The sequence below is a fragment of the Syngnathoides biaculeatus genome, chromosome 8, assembly GCF_019802595.1.
Source record: "Syngnathoides biaculeatus isolate LvHL_M chromosome 8, ASM1980259v1, whole genome shotgun sequence".
Lineage (NCBI taxonomy): Eukaryota > Metazoa > Chordata > Actinopteri > Syngnathiformes > Syngnathidae > Syngnathoides > Syngnathoides biaculeatus.
The window spans coordinates 29,262,252-29,282,941 of NC_084647.1; the positions used below are offsets into that span (position 1 = coordinate 29,262,252).

At 44.2% G+C, this 20,690-nt stretch overlaps 1 protein-coding gene across 6 annotated transcripts in view; it reads right to left on the reverse strand.

Moving 5' to 3' along the window:
• Window positions 1–15,291, reverse strand: part of brip1 (BRCA1 interacting helicase 1) — a 155,035-nt gene extending 139,744 nt beyond the window's left edge. For 4 of the 6 annotated variants that reach the window (XM_061826745.1, XM_061826744.1, XM_061826743.1 and 1 more), the window contains exons 1-2: window positions 15,028–15,290; window positions 1,784–1,895 (exon numbers count right to left, since the gene is read on the reverse strand). In XM_061826745.1, the coding sequence (XP_061682729.1) occupies window positions 1,784–1,895; window positions 15,028–15,120 (205 nt within the window). In that variant the 5' untranslated portion in view covers window positions 15,121–15,290. Of the gene's footprint in view, window positions 1–1,783; window positions 1,896–15,027 lie in introns of all 6 variants that reach the window. The other 2 variants (XM_061826741.1, XM_061826742.1) reach the window with 2 other exon arrangements.
• Between the last annotated feature and the right edge of the window lie 5,399 nt (window positions 15,292–20,690).

Here is a 20,690-nt window from a genome sequence, read left to right on the forward strand (position 1 = left end):
CTTGGTAAAATAATTTAAACACAGCCCTTAAACTTCTAGGCTTTACTACATTTCCACCTGCTCTCTTGGATGCACAATACAGTATATCAACCTTTCTCCTAATCATGTCAACCAACTCCTGAGCTTTACCTGTCATAGTCCCTAGATTCAAAGTCCCTTCAGTCAGTTGTAGGCTCTGTGCATTCCTCCTCTTCTTCTGCCAACGAATCATCTTTCCTTCTTCTTTGTTTTTGACCCACAGTAGCTGTATTTCCACCAATACCCTGCAGGTTAACGGTGCCAGCAGCAGGCGTTGTGTACCTGGACCATGACGGTATGGGATTCTTTCGATGAACGCTCATATTTGTTTGGCAATGTTTTAAGCCGGATGGCCTTCCTGACACAACCCTATGCATTTATCTGGGCAGGTACAATTGTGCCTCACTGTCTTGTGAGCGCCACCAGGCCTGCACCCTATAATACGCTGCACCTTATAAATGTGTTAAATACTAAAATTGCGCCCGCAAGTGGGAGTGGGACTTTTGATACAATGCGCCTTATGGTTGCAAAATAAGGCAACTAGTGCATTGATGCTCCCACTTATAGAGAGTTGGTAAGATTCTAAATGAGACATGACAATCAAGACAAGCTTTTTAGGTTACATACATTCGACAGTATTGTTAATTGCACCTCCTACAACATGAATCTTTGGTTTCTATATTCCCTTCATGTAGCACATTCAGACTATCATTTTAACTGCTAAGTTTGTTCTTTCACGCACGCATCATTTTTTTCTATAAAACTCTAAAATTATAATTTTTCTACTTTTGTCAACACTACCCTGACCATTCTTGGGGCTTCATGGGTGGAAATTAATGCAATTCATGAAATCATCTTCCAAAACCACGACACTTGATATTCTATTGGCTTCTCAACGTGGCGTTTGTACTCTTTTGAAACAAACCTGTTGCACTTACAGTAGATTCTGACAATTCTTGAAATGCTAGTATCATAGCCTGCAGAATGCAAGATCTCATTTTGCTGTTATTGCTGCTCGATTTCACTTAGTGCACTGGACTAAGCTTGGCTCGATCGCTTGTCATTGGCGACTCTGATGATGCCCTTTTTCCCTATTTCTGTCTTCCTCATAGTCCTCAATCTACCTTTGTTGCATGTCTGCTTCAATGTTTTTCCATTTTTTGATTTAACTTCAATCATGAGTGTTTAGCAAAATATTTTACCAGTATGTGCAGGCTTTTAGCTTTTGCTGTTTTGTTTGGATTAATTGTGGACTGATTGGATCATCAAAGGGGGGAATTTATCAAATATATTTCTATTAGTTCTACCATCAACTTTCACAGACTTCGTTCTTCTAGCTCTCCTGGTCATGGGGTTCATAACTTGTCCCTACATACTTTATCATTATGTTGTTCGACTGGCCCCATGTGTATAAAACTTGGTAAAGCTGGACATAGAAAATTTTGTTTTGTCTTTCTCTGTCTCACTTTAATATAATGAAGGGACTTTTAGTCTGGACTTCAGTAAGGGGTGACAACTTGTAAGATTTGTACATTTTCCTCTCTTTGCTAAGACTTCATTTTGTAATTAAAAAAACCCACAAAGACAAGGTTGCTCCCTTACTATGGTGTCAGAAAAAGAAATGCCATAAAGTGAAAAAGTGACAAGTGAAGATTTGATGTGAAAATCGGGACATCTCTAACATTGAGAATAAAACTGCCCATAAGTAAAGTAAGCCTGATTAAACCCAAATAAAACTTAGCAGACTTTTTTTTTTTAAACTCACCAATCTGTGCCTGCTGCCATCCCAGTGCTGAACACAACAAGGCTAAACTCTTGCCACTTCCAGTAGGACTTTCCAGCAGACAATGTTGACCATAGTTCAACCCGCGTAGGATCTGTAAATTTGAGAGGAAATTTAAATTGTATCCTGTTTGCAATAAAACGTTGATCATTAGAGGATTGACAAGATAATTGACATCACTGCACTAATTTCTGTATAATGTGTAAAATAGTGTGGCGGAGGCTGCAATATTATATTATAATTACACATATAATTAATGAACATGGATTATATTTTTTGATGAAGGACAGAAATTGAGGATTTGGACTATTTTAGTTAAACAAGGTCTCTGTTTATCTGAGTAACCAAAATCATTAAATATTTGGATAATCTAGATGTCGGCAAACTACGGCCTGTGGGCCACATCTGGCCTGTTGACCACTTCAACCTGGCCTGCCAAAGATTGCTCCAGAATTGCCCAAATTGTCTGTAGTGCCTACTGGTTCTATCATGTGGCGCTTTAAAACCCAATGGTTCCACCAGGTGGTAGCTCCAGTGATACATCGAGTTGACTTTGGCTGTTCTGTTTCTACTCTGCTTCAACTCTGAACACTTCAACGACCAGGAATTGACCAAAAAAATGAAAAGTCAACAGTGAATGCTAAACAGTGATTCTGCTGCTATAGGAAATAAATCAAGTAATGCATTGATTTCCCCAACAAACTAACTAGATTTCAGTTACAAATGACTTTACAACATTTTTCAGTAAAGCATGATTGCATACCGATTGAGGGTTCAACACCCAACTATTTGAAAGCATTTTCACAATCCCACTGGGGCCTCCACTCCCTGAGAAGGGTTGCGTCAGGAAGGGCATCCGGCGTAAAAATTGTGCCAAACATATGTGCGTTCATCTGAGATGACACGCTGTGGCGACCCCGAAAGGGACAAGCCGAAAGAAACACACACACACACCTAATTTGGGATTGGGAGGTGATTGTTGAATCTATAATCCACAGTAATGGTGCAATATTTTGAAAGTGTAAAGAAATACACAAGGTCACTATCATTGCACTACTTTTATTTTCCTTTGTAAATTTTTTTTTTTTAATGCAAACAAATTGGCATGTTAAGTGTATGATGTATTCTGTATGATCCCCATGTGCGCTACCATAAATCGGTCATGGAGGTGAGGCCTCACTGAAGGATTAATACTTACAATGCAAAGTAAGAACTTTCAACTTCTTTGTAGTCCAGACTGTGAGCTGGTTTCACGCGCTGCATGGCTGACGTCCCACAAATTATGGTGGTGGGAAAAATGGTGTGCGTGTGTGTATTTGTATGCCCCAATATCAAAATGCCACTAACTGACGTTTTTGTACCTGCACACATAAACGCAGACACAGATGAAGTTGCCTTCATTGAGCAAAATCGTCATCCATCTATCTACTTTATCTGTCAATGAAGAATCTTTAGAGAAGCGTACTGGGAATAACACTTATGTTTAGGTACTTACTGTTTTTGATGCACTGGTGAATATAATAAAAAAAAAAAAAAAAAAGTGAACGAAACAACACAGTTTCCATGAAAGTAAATGTTAGTATTAAAACTACCCCGCCTTTTCTTGGGGGGCGGGGGGGGGTGCACGGTGGTGCATCTATAAAGCGTCTGCCTGATAGTTCTGAGGTCTAGGGTTCAATCCTGATCCTGCCTGTGTGGAGTCTCCATGTTCAATCCCGGTTCTGCCTGTGTGGAGTCTCCATGTTCTCCCAGTGCCTGCATGGGGTTTCTCCGGGCACTTTGGTTTTCTCCCATATCCCAAAAACATGCATCAATTGGAGACTCTAAATTGCCCCAAGGTTGGGATTGTGAGTGCGACTGTTGACTGTCTCCATGTGTTCTGCGTTTGGCTGGCCACCATTTCAGGGTGCACCTTGCCTCTTACTGGTTGACCGCTGGAATAGGCTCCAGCACTCCCACGACCCTTGTGAAGATAAGCGGCTAAGAAAATGGATGGATCGATTGATTGCTGTTTTTGTTGTTCATTTTCGTATGTAAACATCTACTTGTGACTTGGGCCGCCTGTCAAATTTTAAACGTCAATGTCAATGTGCCTCTGAGCAAAACCCCTGTTCGCCCACCCCTGTGACAATCGATCAGGTGTTGACAGTGATTGATCGCTGCACTATTAAAAGCAAGTCCATTATATCAGATTATCTTCAGTCAAAATCAAAACAGCACTAATTTGCCAACAATGATCATTGCTGGTAGATTGTATAAAGTTTCGATTAGTGATCAACGTACTTCATGTAAAAATGTCATTTTCGGTGATTGCAATGGCATATTACGGGATCTATTATTGCCACTGATGAAAAAAAAAAATACTGTATACCCACTGTCGAACTAATAAAGGTTATCTTATAGAAAAACAAACAATTCCACGTGATACACTGTATCAATGTACAATGGTACCTCTACTTAAAAAACTAATACATACCAGAATGTGCATTTTACATGTAAATGGCTTAATCCATTCTTCATTTCTCCTATAAATTACTTCTGACCTTCGATCGAGTGAGGAGGCTGAAATAGAGAGCATTGTGCGATTAGCGGCTATGCCTCATGGGTAGGATGTGACCTCAAGTTGAAAGAGAAATTCTGGAAGGAACAAGAAGAAGTAGGCTCGAGATGGACAGGAAGAACTCCCAGAAGACTGGAATATGACTGCCAAGGTATTCAGCAAGGCAGGCAGGAGAGTACTTGGGGTGTCTTCTGGTAGGAAAGGGGAGAAGGAGACTTGGTGGTGGAACCCCAAAATACAAGGTCATCCAAAGTAAGAGATTAGCGAAGAAGAATTGGGACACGGAGAGGACTGAGGAGAGGTGTAAAGAATGGATTGAGATGCGTCGTAGGCCAAAGGTAGAGGTGGCGAAGGCTAAACAAGAGGCATGTGACGACATGTACTCCAGGTTGTATATGAAAGGAGAAAAGGCTCTCTACAAGTTGGCCAGGCAGAGGGATAGAGATGGGAAGGATGTGGAGCAAGTAAAGGTGAATAAGGATAGGATGACTGGTGACAGTAGTGTGCTAAGTAGATGGAAAGAGTACTTTGAGAAGTTAATGAATGAAGAAAATGGGAGAGAAGGTAGGTAGAGGTAGGTAAGTGGTTTTGATTAGTAAGGGGGAAGTTAGAAAGGCACTGAACAGAATGAAAAATGGAAAGACAGTTGGTCCCGATGACATACCAGTGGCAGTATGGAAGCAGTTTGGTGAGGTGGCTATGGAGTTTGACCAATTTAGTCAATATAATACTTGCAGGAGAGAACATGCCAGAAAAATGGAGGAAAAGTGTGTTCGTCCCCATTTTTAAGAAAAAAGGCAACGTTCAGAACTGTGGAAACTACAGAGGAATAAAGAAGATGAGCCACACAATGAAGTTGTGGGAAAGACTCCTGGAGGCGAGACTCAGGACAGAAGTATGTATCTGCGAGCAACAGTATGATTTCATGTCTAGAAAAAGTACCACAGATGCACTACTTGCTTGAGGATGCTCGTGGAAAAGTACAAAGAGGTCAGAAGGCGCTACATCGTATCTTTGTTGACCTAAAGAAAGCCTATGACAGTGTACCAAGAGAGGAACTATGGTACTGCATGCGGAAGTCTGGTGTGGCAGAGAAACATGTTCGTATAGTACAGGACATGTATGAGGGTAGCAGAACAGCGGCAAGATGTGCCGTTGGTGTGTCAGAAGAATTTAATGTAGAGGTGGGATTGCATCAGGGTTCCAGGAATTACTTCTCATCCTCCCTTTGTGATATATGATGCTTGTCAGAGGTGTAGCTTATTTCCTGTCATGTATGGAACGATTAGTGACTATGAGGTGTTGACACCAGACAAGCAAACTTTCACCTCGTGAAGAAGGAACATTGTTTAACCGCGAGCCAGCTGAATCTTTAGAGGTTGAGCAACTTCTTAATGTGGACACCAGTGTTTTTGTTTACAATAATTTTTTCATTCATGAAATTTCCACTGGGCTTGGCACAGCTATGTACTACTGTATATATGTAAAACGCTGGAGATATACATAGATGCAGATACTTCTGTCCTGAGTCTAGCCTCCACTACTCTTTCAGGAACCTTTATTGTGTGTCTCATCAACCTTTCTCCTCCATTTCTCCCACAAACCCTGCAAATGACCTTTGTTCCTGAAAATAGGAATACCACACTTCCTCAATTCTTCAGGCATCTTCTCACCCGCTGGAATTCTGTTGAATAAGTTGATCAAAAACTCAGCCACCTCTCCAAACTGCTTCCATCCCTCCACAGATATGTCATCAGGACCAACTGTTTTCGCATTTTTCATCTAACCTCCTCTTTACTAATCATTGCCATTTCCTGCTCCATCACACTGGCCACCTCTACTCTTCCGTCTCTCTCATTTTCTTCATTCATCGCCTTCTCAATATCTATTTAGCACACTACTCGCATCAGTCAACACATTTCCATCTCTATCCTTAATCACCCTGACCTGCTGCAGATCATTCCCATCTCTTTCCCTATATGTCTGGCCAACCAGTAGAGATCATTTACTCCTTCTTTCATGTCTGACCTGGTGTACATGTCATATGCCTCTTGTTCAGCCTTCCCCACCTCGACCTTTGCCCTACGTCGCATCTCAATGTATTCCTTTCAGCTCTCCTCAGTGCTCCACTTCTTTGCTAACCTCTTTCCTTGCATGATTTCCTGTATTTCGGGGCTCAACGACCAAGTCTCCTTCACTCTTTTCCTACCAGAAGACACATAAGTAATCTCTTGCCTCGCTCTGTCTCATCACCTTGGCTGTAGCAGTTCAGTTTTCTGGGAGGTCCTTCTGTCCATAGAGAGCCTGTCTCATTTCTTTCTGAAAAGAAAGACTTCTTGCCGCACAACATTCTTCCTTTCTCAGCTTCCACCACATGGTTCTCTGCTCTACCTTTGTCTTCTTAATATTCCTCCCCACCACCAGAGTCATCCTACACACCAGTAACAGATTACATCATCTGTACAAAATGTAATCCCCTGCGTGCTTCTACCACTTGATTGGGCTGGCCACTCCATGATATTAGCTTTGTTGGATTGGAACCAAGACTTTACATGTTTGCTAGTTATTTTTCAGTTCTGCTTGAGCTGTGCTGTAAAGAGCTCGTTCACCTGACCTCAAGGTAGTGTCACGTCCTGAGGAGTGAGCAGACCTTGGTTGTCATCCAGGGTTTCTGGTGTGGAAAAACCCCAATACTCTATTCGCACGCACATGGTTTCCCTACAGAACTTGATATCGTCCAGTCCAGCCCCTGTGTATCTGTCTAGGTCAGGGGTGTCCAAACTTTTTGCAAAGAGGGCCAGATTTGGTAAGGTGAAAATGTGTGGGGGCCGACTATTTAGCCTGACATTCTTTGAACCATTAACATTAAATACAAATTAACTTTTTGGGATTTTTTTTTATTTAATTACAAATGGCATACTTTTACTTTTACATTTTTTTTTACATTTAGGTTTTTACCGAAATCACTAACCACAAAAAATTAAGAAAACTATAAAGGATATCTAAGTTCATGTGAAACATTACATATTATTCACTATTATATGCTCACTGTAGGAAAAGTGCTGAAAACAAAACAATGATCACTGCATATTCAAACTGTGATTTTGACCATCACAAAAAAATTAATTAACTGAGATTTAAGAATTTATTCAACTCAGAGGACTTAACAAAGGTCTTGCCTGCACTAATGTGAAGGGTGATACTGGGATCTTGACTGCAGTATGTAGTCCATGTCTGGCTCAAGAGCATTGGTTTTGATGCGCAAGACGTCACGCAGGTGAGAGTCACTCAGTCTCGTCCTCATGCGGCTCTTGTTAATGTTCATAACGGAGAATGTCTTCTCGCACATGTATGTGGAGCCAAACAAGCTCAGCATTTTCTTAGCAAATGTCCGAATTGCTTGGAACCTGCCTTCATCCAGCTGGCGGTAGAAGTTGACAAGAGGGAGCTGTTGGTGCCGACTGCGATGCTCGGCGTCACACTGCAGCTCAATGAGCTCCAGTTGCAGGTGGTCTGGAGCGTCATCAGGGTCCACGGAGAAAGGAGAGGAAAAAAGCGTGATCTCCTTTTCAATAGCTGCAAAGTCCCGAAAGCGCTGCTGAAACTCCTCAACCAGAGATGAGATGTCTGCTGCATACTTTGTCATTTGCGCACTGATATTGATCTGTGGGAAACTGGTCACAATTTCCTGCAACGACGGGAAATGTGCGGTATTGGGCTGCGCCTGTGACAAGTGTCTTTGGAAAAGTAGCAGCTTGGTCCGAAAGGCTTTGATGTGTGAATACAGTTGGCTTACCACTGCATTTTGCCCTTGAAGGCTTGTGTTCAGCGCATTCAGATGTCGCGTTATGTCAACTAAAAATCCCAAATCAGCCAGCCAAACAGGATCATTTAATTGTGGCATGGGTTGTCCCTTTTTAGTCAAGAATTGTCCAATTTCCTCCCTGAGAGAGAAGAAGCGCTGCAGCACAGACCCCCGACTGAGCCACCTTACGTCAGTGTGATACAAAACATCTCCGTATTCAGCCTGGATGTCGAGAAGAAACTGTTGAAACTGGCAGTGGCACAGCGCTTTGGAGCGAATATAATTAATAGTCTTTATCACCGGTTTCATAACATTATCATATTTCATATATTTGGCACAGAGAACTTCTTGATGAATAATACACTGGAGTTTAATAGCGCTGCCTCCTTCTTCGCTGACTTTGTTACAGACAAGGCTTGATAATCCACTCCGCTCGCCAGCCATGGCAGGTGCGCCGTCCGTAATAATCCCGGTGACTTTATTCCACTGTAGTTTCATGTCATCTACGGTGGAACAAACAGAAACAAATAAATCCGTTCCTCTTGTTTGGCCCTTCAGACTCTGGAGGTCCAGAAGCTCTTCACTCACGTTCATGTCATTGCCCACTCCTCTTAAAAAGATCAGTAACTGAGCGGTGTCGGACGCATCCGTGCTTTCATCGCACGCTAACGAGAAAAAGTCAAACTCAGTTCCTTTTGCCTGTAACTGTCTCTTAATATCTAATGAAACGTCTTCAATTCTCCGTACCACAGTATTACGAGCCAGGCAAATATTGGCAAACTCTTGCTTCTTCGCGGGACAAATTTTCTCAACCATTTTCATTACACAGTCTTTAATAAATTCACCCTCAGTGAAAGGTTTGCAGTGCTTTGCAATCAGCGTTGCCACTTCGTAGCTTGCCTTTGTGGCATTTTCATTTGACTCACGGACTCTTGTGAAAAAGCTTTGCTGTGCCGTTAAAACAGCTTCCAGTTGCTTCACTTTTTCACCGCGTTTGTTCCCAGTTAGCTTGTCGTAGCTAGCATGTTTCGTCTGGTAGTACCTCTTGATGTTGAATTCCCTGAAAACAGCCACAGTCTCTTGGCAAATTAGGCAGACACAGTTGTTTCGTATTTCAGTGAAAAAAATACTCAAATTTCCACTTGTCCTGGAAGCGGCGGCCCTCGCGGTCAACTTTCCTTTTTTTGTTTACAGACGCCATGTTAGAAATGGGCTGGGCTGAAACGATCACGCAAGGTCAAGGGTCACGGCGGCCAGAGTGCGGCCACAGGGCTACTGCCATCTTCTGGTGAAATGAAAAATATGAAAAATAGCTTTTTGTACACATGTATTTTATACTGTGGTCAACAGTGCTGGCGGGCCGCATATTATTGATTTCATGATAGAGGCCGCGGGCCGGTAAAAATTTGTCCACGGGCCGCAATTGGCCCGGGGGCCGGACTTTGGACATGTCTGGTCTAGGTCCATGTGTACGAATAGGTCCCAGTCTGTGTGTTGTAAGCAGTCTTGAAGTTTACTGAGTGCAGTCTCTGGCCAGGTTATTACAGTCTTTGTGGTGGACCTGGATCTGCACCTGAAGGGCATGTATGAAAGGATGAGCAGCAGGGAGATATGGTTGACTCACCAATGTGGTTCTATAGCTGTACTTCATGTTGGTATACACATGTCTAAGGCAGGGGTCGCAAACTCAATTTAACTGGGGCATACTAGAGGCAGAGTCTGGGTGAGGCTGGGCCGCATCAGGATTTCTACAAGAAAAGCTCTGACAAAAACACTGATGTTCTTTAATATATATATATATATTTTTTTAACATAAAATGAGATGAAAATAAATAAGTAAAAATAAACAATTCTTGAATTTTTAACTTTGTGAACATGAATGGAATATTGAACATGAACTGTTGTGAATATGGCTTCTCTTGCAGAATTCTTGCTGCTAGAAACCTGGCAGCGCTTCTTCTCACGTAGCCGAGCCACATCTGGCTTGAGGAAGGAAGCAGTTGAGACCCTCAGTCGGGCTTGAAGAGGCTGATCAGTAAGTCCGGACCTGCACTTGGACTTATTGAAGTTCAAGGTGGAGAAGAGCTTTTCGCACAAGTATGTGCTCCCAAAAAGGCACATGGTCCACTTGAACATTTGGGAAAGTTCAGGGAAGCTGGGTGTCAATTCGTTCAAAAATTGCCCAAGCTTGTCTCCTTCTACACTCACCTCCCTGAACTTTGAGTTCAGCGTTGCACTGCAGGTCAATGAGCTCCATTTGAAGCACAGGAGGGGTATCCTGCACATCTAATGAGAAGGGATCTGCAAAAATTTGAAATATGGCTCTCTGCGTCTTGAAGTCTGCAAATCTGTAATTAAATTCCTCCTGGAGCTTCAAAATGGCCTCAACATAGTTCTCAGCACTGAATGGTGTGCCTGCATTCACAAGTGCCCTGCATGCTAGGAAATGGCAAAGCTTTGTCAGAGAGAGGTGGGTTTTCCATAAGTTTTGTGCAGAATGCCCTCACGTTGTCATAGGTAGTACTGACAAGTTTCCCCTGGCCTTGTAACTTCTTGTTCAGTACATTAAGCTCATGTGTGATATCAACCAGAAAAGCCAAGTCCATGTGCCATTTGGGATCACTTAGCACAGGAACACCCACCACATCCTTCTCCATGAAGACTTACACTTCTGCTCTCAACTCAAAAAAATCCCAATACGTTTCCCCTGCTAAGCCAATGTACCTTGGTGAAGTAGAGCACATCCCCATATTCTGACTCCATAACCTCTAGAAAAGTACAGAACCTTCTGTGCTTTAAGCCCCTGGATATGATTCAGTTGATGCATTTCAGAATAACAGACATCAGATTGTCAAACTTCAGCCATCTGCTGCAAAAGGCCTGATAATGGATAATGCAGTGCAGAGGTATGGCCTCCTCCACAGCCTCCTCTTCCAGTTTCTTTTGAACAAGTGCTGCCGTAAATAGTAACCAGGAAGTGTTGTGTGCTCAGAGCCAATAAAGTGAGTATAACAACGAGTTGATGCTCCGTGCTATTATTACTCCCGCCATTGAGCAAACAAAACAAAAATAATATTCAAGCGTTTGAGGCCGAATACACACACACACACACACACACACACACACACACAGAAGTCGACGTGTTGGGAGGGGCGTGGTGCTGACGATCATACTCCCATCCCAGAGATTTGATGCTTTTCTGAGTGGTTGGTTTAGATGTAGAGAATATATAGCAGGTGGCCAGACTTTTTTTTTTTTTTTTTTAACACCATGTTGTACTTGCAAAACTTCTCGCGATCCGGCGGCGGTGGGGTGAGGGGGTCAGGGGGGTTTGCATGCGCGCATCGCCGTAAATACTAACCGGGAAGTGTTGTGTGCTTACATATATATATCCATCCATCCATCCATTTTCTTAGCTGCACGATAGTCGCAGGAATGCTGGAGCCTATCCCTGCTGTCAATGGGCAGGAGGCATGTTTACACACGGGGAGAACATGCAAACTCCACACACGAAAGTCCGGGATTGAACAGCTGCGCAACCTTGCCGCCTCATAAAATATGTTGTTGCTTTTACAATATTAGCACAAGAGGCTATAACTAAGCAGCTAATAACCAGTAATGATTAGATGTGTGCAAATTTCCCTGGTGGTAAACAAGCCTCAACTGTGATAGCCATAGCTTTATCCTGTCAGGTTAACTCCATGAGAGGTAAAAGGAGAAATTTGGGTGCGTTTTCTCAGTTTTGTTGCACAACACGTCGGCATCTTGGCTTAGCTAGAACAAATGGTCTGTAATGCTAAACACCGGCGACGTCAGGGGCGGAGTTAAGGATGTTTCTTCTGCGTTTGGCTGTGAAAGCTGGCACACATTCTAATTTTGCTTGGATTTCAAAAATATTCTTTAATTTTTTTTCAATTAACGTCCAAAATATACTGTATGTAATAATAATATTACTTCACATTGGAGGGTTTATTGTCCATTTGAATTTTGGGGAGAATCTTCCTTTAAGGTTGTGAGGCATTGGATGTACTGATGTTGACTGTCTCTTGCTCTCATCTCATGTTGTGAATACGCAATAAGCTTGGCTGATGTCCCGCCCTTGAGAGTCATATACCAACGTGATTGGTTCGTTCAGCTCCCCATTCAACAACTGTCATTCATATTAAACATGCAGGCTGCACTAAAATTAATCTTTCATATTAAGACAGGGGCCACAAATTATCGCCCCGGAGGTCTGAGACCCCTGGTCTAAGCTGTTTCCACCTCTTATTAGACATTTAATACGCTCGTGGAAATTTAGAGTCTTCAGATTAGTCTTGTTAAACTCCCTGACCACTGTATAATGTGAATGCATTCGGGGTGGGCAAGCTGCTTTTCATTAATAACGTTCAGCAGGAAAGAGACAGCGCGGCATTAGCATTTGGTGGGATGTAAACAGTAGTGATGATGGCCAGTTAGCTTCCTCGGAACGTAAAACGGACGGAAATCAGACGTGATTTGACTGAATGAAAAAAGACTGAAAAAAATAGCATGCTCAAAGGACAATCCATTTTAACGTACGAGTTTTCTAAATTGTATTGATGAATTATGTCTAGTACATCTGTAAATAAATGCTATTCTGTTTTCAAAATGTAGACAGTACGATCGTTCTTTATTTAAGCATATACCTTTACCCCAAAAAATTTCAAATACAAATTCAACGAAGTAAACTACTAAATTGATGCATCATGGCACGCAAGCGTGCTTTCATAGCGTGTATATTGTATCCATTCAAAAACGTTTTAATTTCTTGTTTTTGTAAATGATTGAAACGCATAAATTTGACAACAATTAACGTTACATTTCGTTATCAGTAAATAATACAGACATTTTTACACGTAATTGCTTCTGTTACCTCGTTATTGACGACCATGTCTGCAACTGGGGTTGGTTGTTTCAGTGGATCTTGCATCTCAATACCGAGAGTAGTGGAGGTAAACAAGGGATGATGTCCGTAAGGTTTGTTGGCCTTGGGTTGACATCCAAATGTACCAGTATGGAGCAAGCCTTATGCCTTGTGATTTTTGCACCATCACTCTGTTGGACTGCCTTCCAGTGTGACTTCTGTTTGGCAATAAACCTTCCTAAAATCCACGTTTATTTATTTCTGCTAATATTCTGTTGAACACGAGAGTGTGATTTAACGAGAACTGACGAGAAAATGGTGGCACGATGTGCTGGAGACTGACAAAAATATTTTGTTTAAAAAAAAAAAAAAAAAAAAAATCCTACCGACCGTAGTTCTGAAATATAGGAAATCGAAACCGGGCTTCTAGCTGCACAGTAGCATCGGAAATGTTTGTGTGAAAAGAGGTCTCCATGATGATGAGGACACTGCAGTCACGGACAAAGCGATTATCCACAAGTTGTAATTACAGATCGCCCATTTTATTTCTGGAGTTGGTGAGGAAAAGGCTTGGAAGAGGTGGTCTGTGGTCTGGTCTTGGCAGCCAGCCATCACAGCGTGTCACATTTGAAAAATGTACAGGTGTGGTCAGTCATGCTCGCAGATAACATTGCGGGTGTGATTAGGGACGGACTCTCAAGACCTTAAAATAACATAACTGTAAATAAAAACTAAATTAAATCTTTTTCTTTCGGCTTGTCCCGTTAGAAGTCGCCACAGCCGGTCATATTTTTCCATCTAAGCCTATCTTGTGCATGTTCTTCCCTAACACCCACTGTCCTCATGTCCTTCCTCATCCTTTTCTTTGGTCTTCCTCTCGCTCTTTTGCCTGGCAGCTCCATCCATAGCACTCTTCGACCAATATACTCACTGTCGTCTCTGAACATGTCCAAACCATCTCAATCTGCTCTCTCTAATCTTGTCTGCAAAACATCCAACTTCGACTGTCCCTCTATGTAATGAACTCGTTTCTAATCCTATCCAACCTGTTCACTCCAAGTGAAAACCTCAGCATTTTCATTTCTGCTACCTCCAGTTCTGCTTCCAGCGCCACAGTCTCTAATCCGTACATCACAGCCGGCCTCACCACTGTTTTATAAACTTTGCCCTTCATCCGAGCGGAAACTCTTCTGTCGCATAGAACACCGGACACCTTCTGCCAACTGTTCCACCCCCCTTGGACCCGTTGCTTCACTTCTTTACCACGCTCTCCATTGCTCTGTATTGTTGACGTCAAGTATTTGAAGTCATCCACCCTCGCTATCTCTTCTCCCTGCAGCTTCACTCTTCCTCCGCCCCTCACATTCACATTCATGTTTTCTGTTTTACTTAATCTTGAAAATAATAATAGTAAGAAAGTAAGTAAGTTTCTTTTGGCTTTCGGGGTCCCTACAGCGTGTCATCTCAGATGAACGCACATATATGTTGGGCAAAATTTTTACGCCGGATGCCCTTCCTGACACAACCCTTCTCAGGGAGTGGAGGCCCCAGTGGGATATGAACCAACAACCCCTGGTTTACCAAACCAGTGCTCTAGTGAAAGTGTCATGTAACTCCACAAGTATAGGGGCTATGAAGGCAAACTACGCGCGGGATAGCCGCAGTGTCGTTGAACGGGCGAGTATAGGGATAAAAAAAAAAAAAAATAAAGAGGCCTTTGCGTGGAAAAATAAATCAAAAGGTTCTCTTTCATTGGTTATGCTGATGGTATGCAAGTTTTTTGTTTTTTACATGTCAACGTCGAGTCTCCACACTATTTAGTACTTTAGATAAATGCGTTTTTTTAAGTTACCCTTCTGTTCCTCATGTCACGGTGTCTCATAACGCAAAACACAATGCATAGGAAGACACACCTGTGAAGAATACCTTTTCTTTTGTTTTAAGCTTACATCAACATGCTTGTAAGTTTTACATACTGAATTCATCATGGCCAGCTGGGATGGATACGCTTTGCAGGGGAACTGGATCCTAACTCCTCCAATAGTGTACTCCATCGAAGTTGCAGTCATATTGCTTGTAGCTCCGAAACAAGTTGAACTAACACACACGAGTGTACAAGGTCTTATATTCACCCGCGTTTTTTTTTCTTCTTCTTCTTCTTCTTCTTTTTCTTCTTCTTTTTCTTCGACTTCTTCTTCTTTTTCCTTCAGTGTCGTCAACCTGAGCACGTGTTTTTCTTTACAACGCCATCTTGGACGGCAAGATGGTGTCTTCTTATCATGGCGGACTCATCATCGAGGGAGCTAACAAACAACAATATACAGAAAATATACAAGCAATCCCCTCACCACCACCAACATACATATGTACCGAACATGCACCTACCAGAAATGAAATGCTTGCTGCTTGCACTTCGTACATGGTGGGCGCCCAGTTGTCCCTCATCATGGCAGATACCCAACTGTCGCACCTTTCTTTGTTGGCTGGGAAGCGTTAAGAATGCATACTGTAATATTTTGGCTATGGTTATCGTTTGATCTTTTATCTTGAAAGTACTTTGACAAACGAACACTGTAACCAGAGGTAATTGAGGCACTTGTGCTGGAGGGGGGAATAAAGAAAGAAGCCACATGTGAAACTCAAGGGCAAGTATCGTCTTGTTATCAAAGCCCAAGTGTCATGCCTGTAAACATTATAAAATAGATATTGTGATGAAAAATACATATAACATTATTCACTTCAATATCTGTACGAAAAAGTAAATTCTGTATAAGCGGAGAGCACGTCATCCATGTGCAAAGTTGCGGAAGCCTCATTTGACATTCAAGTGGTAGCTATATTGGCTGCATCTTCTGTCCCTGACGTCACACTGGGAGATTCACCATTGAAATCTCACAATGTGCCACCTACTATGCAAGACGAACACACCCCTTCTGACAATTAAGCTCTTTTCAAAGAAGAGAACATCTCCCAACCAAGTGAAGTGACCGGGGCAATATTACCCTGTCGTTTCAAGCCATATTTAGATGATCATGGTCAAACCGCATGTGGCCAAACCACCTCCCCACCTGATCCACCTGCGTGGCGGCGATGAACAACGTCACCCGCGGCCGCATGTGACAACGGCGATGGCCGCGGGCGACAACGACTCTGCGGCCAAACCGCCTCCCCGTCCAATCCACCTCTGTGGCGGAGATGAGCCAGCGCGGCCCGTGAAGCCAAGTTGACAAGGCCGGCGGCGATCCACAAGTTCAGCTCGGCCCTGTCAACAATTCTGGTGGCAATCACAAGTCCTGCGGAGGCCGTCCTTCAGCGGCTGCTGCATGGAAGCCTTCCAATGCACATTGACACATTTAGCACTCCTGATTTATGGATTACTTCCCCGCCCCCAAAACTATTGTTTGTTTGTTTGTTTTTGTTTTTGTTTTTTTTTTGTAGCTGTATACACACCTACCTGTCATTTGGAAACCACGAAGCTCTCGTCCTTTGTACCTGTGCAAACTATTTTTCACGATGAACTGGGTCTTTTGAAAAAGTATGAAGAGCGAATCCATCCTCCCGAGTGTTCAAGAAATATCCAGCAATAAAACAAACCGGCATTTTGACTAACACAAAGGAACAACGAGCTACCTTCCAGCAGGTAAAACTACACTAGTATAAACAGACGAGACCGCTTGAGTGCACTGCTGCCCTGTACGTCACTTACTGCGTCTTTTGGAAAACTAATCCCTCGAGAGGATTTTCATCGCGGGAGTAACAAAAAGCCATATACGTCAAAATCATGTTTTGTGGGGAAAAAACAGATGGATCCATACCAGCTTTTTTCATTAATAACATACTAAAAATCATGCAATTCATGACAGTGGACCTTTAAGTGTGGTGTTATTGTGATTGTGTTGACGTCAGTGGGGCGCAACGAGACAGGATCCCCGTCCCTCTACGATGCATGATAGAAGCCAATGTACCGAGTACACTGGACCACCATCGATCATGCGGGAGGGGCTTGGCTGGGAGGACTAATGGCGATGGACGACTTGGCCACATGAAACGTGGGATAAACCCTCATCGATCTGGGAAGCTTCTTTCTGTCACAACACACAGGTCATGCCCATAGGTGAGGGTAGGAACGTAGATCGACTGGTAACCTGAGAGTTTTGCCTTTCGACTTAGCTCCGTCTTTACCACAACGTCCCGATACAAAGTCCACATCACTACAGACACTGCACCAATCCGTCTGATGATCTCCCGATCCATTCTTCCATCACTTGTGAACAAGAACCAAAAATACTTGAACTCCTCCACTTGGGGAAGGATCTCATCCCTTACCTGCAGAAGGCACGTCACCCTTTTCCGACTGAGGACCATAGTCTCGGATTTGGAGGTGCTGATTCTCATCCCAGCTGCTTCTCACTCGGCTGCGAATCGCTCCAGCGAGAGATGGAGATCACGGCTTGATGAAGCCAACAGTGTCATAGTCCTGCTGGTCCAGCCCTGGCTGGGTGGGTCCCAGCACACCGGCGCTGATTAGGAGGAGCACACCTGTGCCTCATCCTCGTTGATTAACCCCTATATTTATAGGACCCAGGGGACGACTGGTCTTCGCAAGATCGTCGCAACTCATGCCCCGTTCCGGCACGACCGTATTCTTGATAGTGAACCCTGGTGTACCAACCTTCCCCTGTCCTCCGACCGACCCCGTAAGCTTGACATCTTTGATACTCCTGCCTTCTCTGATTGATCTCCCGTTTACCGACCCCTGCCTGCCCGCGGACCTGCTCTCTACGCCCGACGCCCTAACTACCGCTTACTCCACTTGACTGTCTGCCTGAACCCGACTTTAAAACGAATAAACACTTTTTTCCCAAACAGCTTCTGCGTCTCCAGAGTCCTGCATTTGGGTCCTCCACCGTACCGATGGGTCATGACAAACAGAACCTCATCATCTGCAAACAGCAGAGATGCAATGCTGAGGCCACCACATTGAACACCCTCTACACCTTGACTGCACCTAGAAATTCTGTCCATAAAAGTTATGAACAAAATTGGTGACAAAGGGTCGCCTTTGCGGAGTCCAACTCTCACCGGAAACAAGTCTGACTTATGGCCGGCAATGCGGACAAAACTCTGACAGCGGTCGTACAGGGACCGAACAGCTCGTATAAGGGGGTTCGGTACCCCATACTCCAGAAGAACCCCCCACAGGACTCCCCAGGGACAGGATCGAATACCTTCTCCAAGTCCACAAAATACATGTAGACTGGTTCGGCAAACTCCTATGCACCCTCGAGGATCCTGTTGAAGGTGTAGAGCTGGTCCACCGTTCCACAGCCAGGACGAAAACCACATTGCTCCCCTGATACCGAGATTTGACTTCTTGATGGACCCTCCTCTCCAGTACCCCTAAGCAGACCTTACCAGGTAGGCTGTGATCCCCCTATTGTTGGAACACATCCTACGGTCCTCCTTCTTAAAAAGTGGGACCACCACCCCAGACTGCCAATCCAGAGGCAGTGTCCCCGATGTCCACACGATGTTGCAGAGGCGTGTCAATCAGGACAGCCCCACAACATCCAGAGCCTTTAGGGACTCCGGCCAAAACTCATCCACCCCTGGGGTCCTGCCACCAAGGAGCTTTTTAACCACTTCAGTGACCTCAACCCCAGAGATAGAAGAACCCGCCTCAGAGAACCCAGGCTCAAGCTTCCTCGTGGGAAGGTGTGTTCATGGAATTCAGGATTATAGTACTTCGAAGTATTCTCCGCACCGTCTCACAACATCTCGAGTTGAGGTCAGCAGCCCCCCATTCCCACTATACACAGTGTCGAGACGCTGGACGGTGGTTAAGAATTTCCTTGAAGCTGTCCTGAAGTTGTTCTCCATGAAATGCTCGATAGGACCCCTTCTTCAAATTGACAGGATCCTGCACTGTTGGTGTCCACCAACATGTTCGTGGGTTGCCGCCAAGACAGGGGCCGACCACCTTACAGACACAGCTCCAGTCGGCCGCCTCAGCAATGGAGGCACGGAACATCGTCCACTTGGACTCAATCTCCCCCGCCTCTTCCGGGATGTGAGCAAAATTCTTTCGGAAGTGGGAGGTGAAATTCCTTCTGACAGGGGAATCTGCCGGTCGTTCGCAGCAGACACTCGCAATATGTTTGGGCCTGTCACGTCGGACTGGCATCTTCCCCCACTATCGGAGCCAACTCACCACCAGGTGGTGATGAGTTGACAGCTCTGTCCCTCTCTTCACCCAAGATGCCAAGACATGCGGTCGCAAGTCCGATAACACGACCACAAAATCGATCATCGAACTGCAACTAAGGTTGTCCTGGTGCCAGGTGGACATGTGAATACTCTTATGCTTGAACATTGTGTTTGTTATGGACAATCCATGATGAGCACAGAAGTCCAGTAACAGAATACAACTTGGGTTCTGATCGGGTGGGACATTCTTCCCAATCATGCCCTTCTTGGTCTCACTGTCATTGCCCACATGGGCATTGAAGTCCCCCAGCAGAAAAATGGAGCCGCCAGAGGGGGCGCTCTCCAGCACTCCCTCTAGGGACTCCAAAAAGGATCGGTACTCTGCAGTGCTATTTGGTGGATAAGCACAAACAACAGCACCTGTCCACCTACCTGCAGGCGGAGGGAGGCTACCCTTTCACCCACAAAGTTAAACCCCAACATACAGGTCCCGAGGCTGGGGGCAATAAGTATACCCACACCTGCTCCGCATCTCTCCCCGTGGGCAACTCCAGAGTGGAACAGACTCCAACTTCTCTCAAGAAGAGTGGTGCCAGAGCCCAAGCGTTGCGTAGAGGCGAGTCCTACTATATCTCGTCGGAACATCTCAACCTCACGCACCAACTACGGCTCCTTCCCTACAAAAGAGGTGACATTCCATGCCTCTAGTGCTAGTTTCTGTAGCCGGGGATTGGATCGCCAAGGTCCCCACCTTTAGCCACTGCCCAGCTCACATTGCACCTGACCCTTATGCCCCCTGTCAGAGGTGGTGAGCCCATGGGAAGGGGTACCATGTTACCCTTTCGGGTTGTGCCCAGTCCTAGCCCCATGGGCGCAGGCCTGGCCACGAGGCGCTTGCCTTCGAGCCCCACCTCCAGGCCTGCCTCCCGATGGGGGCCCTGGTGACCTGCGTCCGGGCAAGGGAAACCAAGATCCAATTTTTGTAGTCATCATAGGGGTTTTGGAGTCATACTTTGTTTGTCACGTTTGTTATTTGGCAAAGTTTGCCATGTAGAATTAAAACTGGTCGTGTGAGCTTGACATTTTTACAGTTCTGGTAACATGAAGGATTTTTTTATTTGACTTGGTAAACCAAATGAAGGATTTTTTACTTGACTTGGTAAGCCAAAAAAGGCAAAGTGCAAAGAGAAGACATAACACCATGACTTCCAAGAAACCTTGCATATTACCTTGGGTCCGATTTCCGTGACATGTTAACTTCTCCCAAAATACGGTGTGAAGCACTATCATCATAACATAGCAAAAACTAAGCATTTTTTTGTCATAAAAACATTAAATTTGAAATCAATCAATTAGATATATTTTTGGAAATAAGGACTCACAATGGGAAAATACATGCTTAATGCATTGTTCATTTGTCTCTCCGACGTCC